At 46.7% G+C, this 11,905-nt stretch overlaps 1 protein-coding gene across 1 annotated transcript; it reads left to right on the top strand.

Annotated features, from left to right (window-relative positions):
* The first annotated feature begins 3,809 nt into the window (after positions 1-3,809).
* TCF24 (transcription factor 24) lies at positions 3,810-9,026 on the top strand. Its single transcript, XM_075495725.1, has 4 exons — positions 3,810-3,896; positions 4,894-4,985; positions 5,894-6,303; positions 8,897-9,026. The coding sequence occupies exons 3-4, from the start codon at positions 5,920-5,922 to the stop codon at positions 9,008-9,010; spliced, it is 498 nt and encodes a 165-aa protein (XP_075351840.1). The 5' UTR covers positions 3,810-3,896; positions 4,894-4,985; positions 5,894-5,919; the 3' UTR covers positions 9,011-9,026.
* Positions 9,027-11,905: the final 2,879 nt, after the last annotated feature.

Below are 11,905 nucleotides of genomic sequence, written 5' to 3'. Positions count from 1 at the left end.
GCATCAATCTGTCTCTAGTAGAACTTTTTCTTACCTAAATCACACTGGAAATCTGGCTCTTCTGTGACCTTGGCGTTCCTCGGATTTGAAATATACTGTGGAAGGTAAGGCAGGAAAGTAATTTTCAGATATTTAGCTGGGAAGGAAGAAGAAGAAACAGCTGCAGCATCTTGTTATGGCTTTAGACTTAAATAGTGGGTTGATACAAGAAAATAATCACTGGATCTCTTTGTGGTTACAACGGAGTCGTCGTCTTCTGGTGGGAGAAAGTCTTGACAGGGCAAAAAGCAACTATCTCTACCTTTTTATCTGTTTGGGTTTTCTTTTTAATATATCTAAAGCACCTCTTCTTTGGTAACAGTGTTAGCAGCCAGGGTGGTCTCTCCAAACCCCGCTCACAAATCTCCCTATGCAACCTCTCTAACGGCACTCTGCAGCAAGCTGGATTTGGATTACCATCAAAAGATGGTAATGGGGGTTCCACCACTTCTCTTCCAACTCCTTCCGCTGGATTTCCGGCACTGAGGCTGAACTCAGTGTGTCTACAATGGGAAAGTCAAAAAAATCCATAATTTTGTGTCACTAATTACATTAGAGCAGAGAGGAAGAGCACAGCACTCATCTGCTAACTTAGGGTGGCTGGGAAGCCTCAGGTAGTTAGGACACCTACTGTTAAGTCCTCTGTCTATCATTGACCCATATTAACATTGCTGAGGGTCCCATAGTCTAGTTAAAAGTCCTTTTGGAGGAGACATTTCTTGGGCAAGCAGACCTAGGACACCTCCTTGGGATATGGGAGAGCTGATCCCAGGCTTGTGTGCTGGACCTAGTCAGCACACGTTTGGCAATTACGGAACGAAAGAGGAGCCCCAGGGGAACTGGGGCTCAAAGGCGAGGCTCCCCGCTGTCTATGGAGGCCGGGACCAGTTCTCCCATATCACACCATGGAGTCAGCAAGAGTGTTTCCAGTGCAAGTTTAAGGACGTGTTCAAGAACTGCTCGTTTGAGCCCCGGAGGCTGGCTGAGTGAACTTCTAAGAGGTTTTAGCTGCAGAAAGGTGCCGGCAATGCTCCCTTGCGCTGGAGGCAGACCTGGAAACCTCGGGGCTGAAACGTGGGCCGGGACGCGAGGCTGGCTCTGCAGGGCTGCTCGGAGGAGCCTGCACCGTCCTCCAGGCAGCCGCAGCCTGCCTTCTTCTGGGCACCGGGAGGCTGCAGGATGCTCGGCGGTGCAGGTGAAGCCCACAATCACGGCCTTGTAAATATCGGCAGAGTAGCTTTTGCCAGAGTAACTCCCCATGGAAGAAGGACAGCCCCTACTGAGGCAGCCAGCGCCAGGCAGAGGTGAAGGCTGAGGCACAGTTTCGGTATTAGCAAATTCATCTCCCTTAAAGCAGCCCGACAGCACCCCTTGCCATCCAGCCCTCCCCAGCGTGCCGGAGGCGGCTCCGCGGGGCTGGGGGTACCGCCCCGGGCAGGAGGGCCGGCGGGGCCGGGCACGGGCAGGGGCAGGGTTGCTGCTCGTCCCCCTCAGCGCGGCTGTGAACTGCTCGGGCCGGAGCGCTTTGCTGGGACGGGCGCGCCCGCTTCCTGTCGGCCCCGAGGGCCAGCGGCTGCCGCGGCCGCTCACCGGGCTCTGCCAGGCCGGGCGGCCGGGGCCGGGCCGGGCCGGAGGCGGCGGCAGCAGCAGCCCCGCCGACGGGGGCTGGCGGCAGGTGCCCGGCTCCCCCTGCGCGGCCGCCCCCGCCGGGTCCTCCCCAGGCTCGTCCCTCCCGGCCCTGAACCATCCCTTCCCGGCACTTCCAGTTATCGCTGAAGACGAAGTCCTTAATTTTCTTGGCTGCCAAAGCGGTAACGAATGGCTCAGATTCTGTTTTTTCTGCTGCTCCCGAGGCTTGATTTATTGTGTCTCTGTTACCGCACAGTCAGGCTTCGTTCAAAATGTTTTTCTGGGCTAATTCTATACCCCCGGTATTTATTTTGACTGTCCCTTCTCATTAACGTTACTGATTTTTAATCGCTCCCCGTTCACTTCTCAGTCACCCCTCTGCCCGCCCGCTCGCGCCTCATCCCGCTCGTGTTTCCACCCACCCACCCGTGTGGGTCGGTCCCCCACGGGAGGCACCCGGGCAGCCACGACCCGCTCCCCCCGCGGCTGCGGGACGGAGCCTCGCCCGGGGGAACCCCCCCCGGCCCCGGGAACCTCCGCCAGCCAGGGAAGCGGCGACGGAGCGGAGAGGCAGGACCTGCTTTTAACAAACCGTCGCCTGAGCTCCCAGCCCCGCGGTTCAAGTTCTCTCCTCCAGCAAAACCGTTACTTTATCCTAAGAAAAACAGCCTGCACAGGCCGAGCGGCGGCGCGGAGCGGCGGGCTCCCTCCGCCCCGGCCCGCTGCCGGCAGCCGGTGCCGGGCGGGGGTCTGGGGGGCGGCGTGAGGCGCTGCCGCCCCCCGACAGCTGGGTGATTAATGACCCACCCACCCGCCCGGGAAGGGGCGGTCGCTGCCGCCCGGGCTGGCGGGGGGGAGCCCGGCGGCCAGGTGCGACCCAGCCTCGCCGCACCCACCGGCCGCGCCGTCTTATAAGCGGCGCCGCGGGGCCGGACGCGACCGGACGGGACGGGACGGGACAGGACGGGACGCGCTGGGAGGGGGCAGACCCGCTCCGCTCCGCTCCGCTCCGCTCCGGGCAGGACCGGTAAGTTCATCCCTGGGCCGGGGACCGCGGTATCTCCCCGGTCGCGGCGCTGGGTGGCGGCGGGGAGGCGGGTTCCCCCGCCGGGGCTGCGGGACGGGGACACAGCAGCCGCCGTCGCGCTTCTCTGCGCTGCCGGCGGGGGTGAGCGCGGCCCCCGGGCCGGCGGTGCGGGCCAGCGCCTGGGCTGCCTTCGCAGGCGGACGGGCGAGTTCGGATTGCGCTGCTCCGGAGGAGGTATTTTCGTTAAGTGTTGGCCGGAGTTACGCAAAGGGCAGGGGCTTTTTAAAAACGCTGCAAAATCAGACAGCTTCACTGTATTTTTTCCCCCAAGGAAGAACCGGAAAGGCTGCGAACAAGTTTATCTGAGGTTTGCACCTATTGCTTTGCAGTTTGCGTACTTTGCGCTGGCGTTTTCGATCTGTTCCTTGTCCGTGTGGGCAGGCTGCCTTCATCGCCGTTTCATTCACACGGAATGTAGGACTAAAGTAAGTGTCGTGCTGTTTGGGAAACTAATTAGATTTCAAACGGGTTACGTCTTTGTAATGCCATGTAAAAACATGAATGCATCTGCCCGCATTAGAAATACCGCAATAGAAACTCTTTAGAAATAAAATAAATACTTGGACTTTCACACCCCCATTTCCAGGTCTCCCTGCATGCCAGGCAGCAAGTGGGTGTTTGCAAAAATTCTTGCAATTATCTTAAAACACAAACCTCTTTCTTGTCAAATTTTAAAGGAGATTACATGGAAACTGACTGTTGCCCAGCGGCACTTTATTTGCTTTAGTTTTCAGCAACAGTTTTTTGGACCACGAGGTTTGGGTGAGCCCTCGGTTGACAGAGAGCGCAGCACCCAGAGCGTGCACCCTGATCGCCCCAGTGCGAGGGGTGACGCTGCCCAGCCCCAGTGTGGAACAAACCCCGGCTTGGCTCAGGAACCACCGCGTTTTGGCTACGCACATGTACGTACCTACGGTAGATCCTGTGTTTCTGCGTAGCGGATTTTTGTGGGCCGTTTGCTGTCCGTATTTGATGGGAAAGCTGACAGTGAAGAAATTAATTCAGAGGGAAATCTCTCATTTCCACAGCTGAAACTTTGCCTTTTTTTCCCGTAGGCCCAGGACTTCATCTGATGTAGATGTGAAGCTCCTAAAACAGAAACTTCTACCTCAAGGGGCGCCCAAGGAAATGAGTTTTTTAGGTACTTGCATTTCTATATACTGTATGTCACGCAAAGTCATTCTAGGGCTAAATTTGGTTATACACTAACACAACAAAATCAAAACTGCACGTAAAGCAGCCTCAGTCCTGTGTCTCAGTGGATGAGCGGGTATTTACACTAACCCAGTCTGTCTGTATCCTTGTGTAATTCAGACTTTTCCAGTAATCAGGGAAGACTTCTTCGTTTCAGTGAGATTTCGATGGGATGGCAAATGAGAAATCCTGCTGATAAACCTGAAGCGATAGACTTCTGCCATATTTCATGATTGTATTGACTCGGCAGTAGCCATAGAGATGATTTTTTGCCACTAAAATGCATCTAGATCTGACTGTGACTTAACACAGTGAGAAAATACCAAGGAAAAAAGCACATGGGACCTTTTTTTGCTTTAAGTTAAAGGAAATAGGCAACTGAAGGACCATTTTCCAGCCCTCACTCAAGACAAGCTCATGTAGACTTAATGTGATTTTTATTTTATATAGGTCATAATTATCACAATAAAAAAGAATAATGAGATTTTTTTCCTTTGGTTTGTGGTTGTAACACAGAGCATTTCACAAATAATTTCAGTCTAAACTGTACTACTATTTAAGAGAACATTATCTGATAAAACTCTGTGAGTCACATTAACAGCAAATTAATTACAATAAAACGCCCAAAAGAATAATGTCTTCTAAATACCTTCAAATTAGAGCATTGCAAAAAAGATTATTTAGAAACCTTTCCTCCTCTCTGCTATAAGTCTTTGACTTAGTCCATTGTCTTGGGTTTTTTGCCATTATCGGCCGCAATTCCACAGGGACATCAGTGGGACTTCAGCATGTGGTTGAACCGCTTTGCAAAATCAAGGCCTAATTTTTGTAAATTTAGATCTTCAGTCACTTACGTGCATCAGTTTTATTTAAATTTTTAAAATTACCTAGTATTTGAATGAAATAAAAAGTTTTAATAACTTGCTCTTATCCTTGTTGTCTAGCTGGGCCATCACAGAAACAGCCGCTCCCAACACGCGAAGGCCGGCATCTGAGACGTCCAGCAGGGCTGCTTGACTAAGGACAACAGGATCAGGTATTATTCTGGCTAAGAAGTGCTACACTTTGGGGAAATACTGATTGAATTGCATTTTACTGTGGAATTGAATTAATGAAAGGACTGTGAGTTTTACTACAGGCAGAGCTGACTGACTGTCTTTTCTGAAAGTTGGGAAAAGACCTTGCAGTCATTATTTTCAGCTTTGCTCAAAAGGAGCTTTTTGGTGTTGCTGAAAGCAACAATTTTTTGCCCCCCAATGGCCAAAATCCAGTTTTTAAGATGCTTTTTACGTTGGAAAACGTAGAAGCTACAGGATAAGCATGGAAATTCCTGAGTAGTGTCAGGGGTGGGAGGACAGAAGTCTGTTCCTGATCCTTTAAAATCGTGGACCAAGCTTCATCCTTCAAAAACTCAGTACTGTACTGCTGCATCTGAAAATGGTATTTTTCCTTCTGTAATCCATGGAGCACTGATCACTTAAAAGACCATAAATAAAATTATGGCAAGTAAATGGAAAATATACACACAGTCCCACATCCCAAATTATACAAATAATGTGTTTAAAAAAAAAAAAAATCACAGCTTAATATTTAGTGGGTTGTAAATGGAAGGCACTGTGGCAGTGCTGCTCAGCGTTGCCTGTTGGGTTTTCTCAGAAGAGCTGGGTGATCTTTGGGCTATGAGTGATTCAAAGAAATTGCTCTGTGTAATACTGTCCCCCCAAATTTAAATCTTTGTGAAGAGTTTAACTTCTGTTTCTGTACCTGTGTGTGATATCAAATGTATAAGCAGCGAGTGGAAAAGCAGCTCACACAGCTGCACGGCGGCATCCTGGCTTTTCCGGCACGGGCAGCACTTGCATTTCTGATGGTCTTTGTTTTTAGAAAGCATTTGCTTCAGCACAGCATGGCGGCTGCCTTTAGAGATGCTCTTGTTGGTTGCAGGACCTTCCCTGCCGGGGAAGTCACCAATGGACTGTGGACACTTAGCCGAGAGCAGTGAGGAGATCTCTGGCCTGGGCGCAGAGCCCGATTCCCTGCTGCCTTCTGCTGCTGGCAGCAGTTCCTACCCGCCCTCGGCGGCCGGGCAGCGGGCTGGGGCACCTCCTGGCAGACCCGCCGCCGCTAACGCCGCTCGAGAGCGCAGTCGGGTTCAAACCCTGCGCCATGCCTTCCTCGAGCTGCAGAAGACTCTCCCCTCTGTGCCGCCCGACACCAAGCTCTCCAAGCTGGATGTACTCCTCCTGGCCACCACCTATATCGCACACCTCACTCGCAGCCTTCAGGATGAGGAAGAGTCACCGGGAGAGGGCTTGGGTACCCTCCGAGGGGATGGATACCTCCACCCTGTCAAGGTAGGAGAGCTGAGGAGCAGCTACCACCTTCTCTCTGTGAAGAACTAAGTAGGTGTTAAAGATACTTAGATGAAACTAAAGATCTCAAGCTTATTTACCTTAATACACGATAAGACTGCCTAGACTAACCACTGCATCTAGGTGCTAGGGGCCTGAAGGAAATGTCCCGGAGCTTTGTCCCTCCAGCTTCAGGGACTTTGCACAAAAATGTCAAATATAGCATAGGTCCAAACCTAGTGGGACTTGGTCCCCTGGAAGTGAAGGCGGAGGGCAGCACTGGAGGAGTGCCAGCACCTCCTGGGTTCCTGTGTGGAAACCTTGGTGATCCCCCACCAAACCCATCAGAACCCGCTGTCGGGGATGTGTGTGGTTGAGGTGATGTGCTGTCCCACAGCAGCGATCCCGGCCACGGCTGGGCCTGCTTTGGTTCTGCTGCCGAGGCAGCCAAGGTATGGGAGGTGGCGTTAATTACTAGCCGCGTGTTAATGCCTTCTATGACAGTGCTTTTCTGATGCATTTATTTCGTCCAGTTGGTATACGCTGTTGTTGCTTCATCAGAAAAAGTCACGGCAATGCAGAGGGGACGAGAAAGGGAAACTGCTCTTGGAGAGGACTTGGGGCTGAAAACTGGTTTCAAATGCATCGCTCAGTGACTGACGGGACTCTTAAATACCACGGGGTATTTTCTTTGGCTCTGGTCTCAGGGACTGAGTTAGAGCACTGGGGTATTTTTTTTTCTTTTTTTTTTTTTAAAGTCTGGTGAATTCAGAATGATTTAATTAAGATTAATTTGTGAAGTAATCCCTAATTCCTATAAAGTGACTAATTCACAGAGAGTTTCTTGTTCACAGTGTTGGTTGCTGTAAAAAGCATGATGTGAACGTAGGCTTCTGAGGCCATTTAAATGATTAGCAGGCTCATTAAGAAAGCAAAACCTTTACATCAATTAGAAGATGGCTATAATTTAAGAAAAAAAATATTGTGATGTATTTAAAAAAAAAAAAGTTTAAAGTAGCTTCTGTTAGTTCCCTTGGTCAGAGTGAAAGGACACAGGTCTTTTATGGTACTTTTTATCAGCTGCCCACTATTACTGGCAGGAAAATACTTTTAAATAGTTACTACAGCAGTTAAATGATCCAGATGCACATTTCCTGGGCTACTGGAATACAGCAATACTGGATTCATCTAGCAATTATTTTTTATAATCTTATTTATGTGCCAGTTACCTGTATTTAGTTTTGTAAAGATTCTATGAGTCTAACCAACCTTTCTAATATTCCTGGTAGTAAATTAGTAATTTTTTAGTTGGCACTAGAACAAAAGTGCCACAGACAGATCATAGTACGTGCTTCAAAAAAAAACCCAAAGTGCAGGGTATGAGACAAGCAGTACAGATAAGGACTGTAACTACACTCATATATCAAGCACAGTAAATACAAATAGTGAGGAAAGTAAAATATCCAAGTACGGTTGTGTGTACACCGAACAAAAAATATGGTTAATGACTTTAAACTCAGATGTCTTATTGGTGACGAATTCATAACATCACTCTTGAAATAAAAATACTGAATGAGATCGTGCGGTCTTTCCAACTGAGACTATGCTGCTGCTTTATGTCTGTAACTAGAAGAGCTGAGATTTAACTGCAGTATTGAGCCCCTCTAGTTTTTAGAGCTCTCTTTCATTACCCACAGGAAAGGTGCCAGCCTGTTCCCAAAAGTGTCTTAAAAAAACCTGTATGCTTTTGGAACAACATGCTGGCTGTGTTTCAGGTATTTTTGCATCAGATGTGTATGACAAGCTGTCTTTTTCAAACCTCCGCCTCTCTAATAATGAACTCGGCACATCAAACTGGAGCTGAATGCTTCCTCCCAAGAGAAGGGCACGCAGCTGCAGTCACCCTTACTGCAGGGCTGTTTGCAGTACGTAACTTACTCGGGTTAAGAAACTCGAGCTATAAGAATAGATATTTAACACCAGTGTAACTGATGATTCCCGTAATCAATGAATGGAAGGATGAATTGTCTCATCTGAAATCGTTGGAGCTGACAAAGAACAAGAAGTTGTCAGTGCTGAAGGCTGCCAAGGAGCAATTATATTAAATTCCCTCTACCACAGTCTTTAGCAGCCCCTGTGCTGCGGTCGGTCTTGTGGGGGCCAGCCGGCACGAGCGGGTACGCACACAGGGCTGCAGTCTCTGCAGGCGTTGGGATGTCCCCATAGTATCCCTGGCGCTGTAGAGAGGAATGCTTTGTTTTACTCGACCAACAGATCATCTGCTATACAAATTGTGGTACGATGACTGATCGGCATGACTTGCTCCTGTGTGTTGGGTCCCGGGGGGTTTAGGAGGTGTGCCTCATGATTAATTACCAAAGAAAATACTCAAGCTGAGGTTCCCTTGCCCAGCTTCTAGGGACACTTTCCAACAAGTGACAAAATGGGAACTTTCTGGCCATAGCAAATGGCCAGAAATAGAAAATTTCCTATTTTTTCGTATCGTGATTCCATCAACATGTAAAGCTTTGAGAACTGCATTCAGACTGCGCAGTTCCTGTGTAGCTCAGCACTGTGCTTGTCTCTTCTCTTGCAGAAGTGGCCAATGCGTTCCAGGTTATACATTGGAGCTACAGGACAGTTTTTGACTCACTCGGCACAAGGAGACGGCGCAAACCAAGGAGAAACATCAACAACTTCACAAATCTAATCTCCCTTCTCGCTTCTAGAAAAAAAATGTTATTTATTACACCTTAAATATATTTAAGTTAAAAAATAGTATCTACAGACAAACTATAATTCCTGAAATACTGTTTGTAGAGGAGAAGGAATTGATTCTTAAATGTAATTAATACCTCATTAAGTTAATGTGACGCATGATTGGTTTCTATCGTAGAGGACATTGCTGGGATCTGGACTGGGGGATTAGAAGGCGACTGCAGTCAGCACCAACACGAGAGGCGGCTGCAAAGGCAGAGCTGCTAGCAGAATAGGTAACCTCACTGCCTCGGGGCAGGCGGTGAAGAGGTACGCTGTGGAGAAGGGGGGAGAAGGAGCGATGCAGTGCTGGCTAGGTACGGAGCAGTACAGGCTTGGGCGAGAAGCAAAGGGCAAGGCTAAAAATAGCAATCGAAATCCCGCATGCACTTTCTTCACTGCATGAAGCCGATGGCAGAAATGCCCCTGACCGCAGTTGTCAGGTCAGGGCTTCACCCTTTGGATAATCTTAAATGTATGTAGTTATTCCTGAAAATGTGGATGCATGTTCACTTCAAGTTAAAATGTGCTGAAATCTGTCCTGTGTGCGCACAGCGCTACGTACAAGACACAAGCTGCTCTGTACGTTAAGTATTGCTTGTATCAATCCATACGATTGTGTTGCATGTTACAGGGTTTAAAATGTGTTTAAGTGTTACCCCAGTACAACTGCTTGTCTGCTCCAGATACCACGGTTTATTTAGCTTGTCTTTTAGCAGGTTCATGCGTTCAAGCAAATGAGCCTTAAGAGTTGGCTCGTTTGTAGCGCGTTTTTCACTTAAACACCTTCTATATTTAGGCAAGAAAAGCTGAAACTAAATGCACAAATACCATCTAATGTATCTGTTCTGTAAAACACTGCTTCTCATATAGTTTGTTATTGCTGAGGTAAACGTTTTATTAAATATTATTCAGTGGATGTTATGTATTTATTGAGTTGCAAAATCTGTATCTGTTTCTCATTGTACAGGACTGATAGTTTCTAATAGTAATATTCTGCATTTATAGTAACTTCTATTTAAACTTCACAGTTTATGTTTTAAAGTGACATTTGGCAGAAAAGGAAAACACAAATACTAGCAAGAACAACCTATATATATAAAAAAAAATCATTTTATTGGTTTCATTTGAGTCAAACGTGTAATGTCTTACAGTATAAGACATTATAAGACAGTATAAGACATTATACTCCAGTATAAGAAAGTATATAAAAATTAGCAGAGCCATTTAGAAAGAGTTGGACAAACCATCTAGGATATATGAGAGTTGTAAAGTACAGTAAAATCTGGAGCTCCCCTCCACCCCTGTAGCATTCTGAGCTTTTAGCAAGATTATTCTTTTAAATAGTAAAAATACTTTAAATATATATACATTTTAGGCATATATTTCTTATTTACAACCATAAGTGGTTTATTATGAGAATTAGAGCCAGAGCACCATTCAACCACACAAACTACTGTATTTTGTGAAAAAAATACATACAAAAGGGCAGTTCTGCATAGACAAGTATCTACTCCTATGTAAAGAAGAGTATGACTTTTTAAAGGACTGTACTTACTTCCCACAGTAGTAAAAGGTGGGTTAGCACAACCTCTTATTATTGGGACAGCTATCTGTATTCAGAGATATTAATGAGGAGATGTGAAGGAGTTGTAAAGGTGACGATAGTTAAGTAAGATGAAAAGAGTGGCAGAAGAGGGAGGGTTTCCAGGAATACTTTGCTGTACAAGCTGAAGGCGTTAAGACACAGCTTGCACTTCAGTCTGATAAAATTGCACGTAGCAGTGTAGAAGCACAGAGAATTCAGTCTAGTTTTGTATGTAACTGAGATCTAAATGAATGGCATCAGGTCAGGGAAAAAAGGACAAGTGAAATCTCAGCCAGAAGTCAATGTCAAACCTTGAGCTGCGACTGTGTAGCAGTGGTCTGATAATAAAACATGTATGAATCATGCATACAAAATGGCATGGGGAAAACACAAAATGTGGTGGTGGTTTGCATGAATTGCATGCTCTTACCTAGCACAGAGGTACTGGTTACTTCACAGGCTCTTAAATAATACACCTGGAAGGGACAGAATTCAAGAAACCAAAAAAAAAAAAAGAAAAAAGACATTCCCCCCCCCCCCCCCCCCCAATTTTTAAAGGCTTCTTCCACTAAATGTAATTGAAAGATTCTGATTGCTTATTCATGAAGTAAACATGAAAAAGGGATAGGAATAAGGGTTAGAAACATGGAAAGTTATGAATTGGAGGAAATATTTCAGACGTTCACTACAATAGAGGTGGGGTTTTTACAGTGGTCAGAAAACAGCCAGTGAAACGGAGCAGCAAACACTGGAGCTACTTTGTACCTACAATGTTTGTATAAACTGTGGCCACAGACATGACAATGCAAAGACCTTAGCAGCATTTTATACACATATTATAGGACAGTAAGAACATGCAGAATTACAACAGCAGTTTTTTACTTGAGAAGAACTTCCCATATTTATGAGTTGGAATTTTTTTTTTTTAGACAGATTATTCTGCATTAGCTGCAAATTTTCATGCCTTTTCTTCCACAGCCAAGACACCAGGTTAGGCAACCCACTTCCTTTGACCAGTGCAAGAGCTCTTGTCTTCCAGAAATTTACACCAGGATCAAAACAGATCCTCTGAACCTGTTTGCTTCAAACCTGACGTTTGGATCGAACATTACATTTCTTAGGAACGGTTCCTATCCTTGTATACTGAAATGTAACAGTTTGGCATTTGGCACTGGAAATATGCATGCGTTCAGGAATAAAATTCTACAATGTTCATACATTGCTATCAAAAGGAACAGTTTTTCATGGAGTAACTTCAAG

This window comes from Mycteria americana, chromosome 2, assembly GCF_035582795.1.
Source record: "Mycteria americana isolate JAX WOST 10 ecotype Jacksonville Zoo and Gardens chromosome 2, USCA_MyAme_1.0, whole genome shotgun sequence".
NCBI classification, from domain to species: Eukaryota; Metazoa; Chordata; class Aves; order Ciconiiformes; family Ciconiidae; genus Mycteria; species Mycteria americana.
Note: the sequence above shows the minus strand (reverse complement) of the source record. Positions and strands in the feature narration are given on the sequence as shown.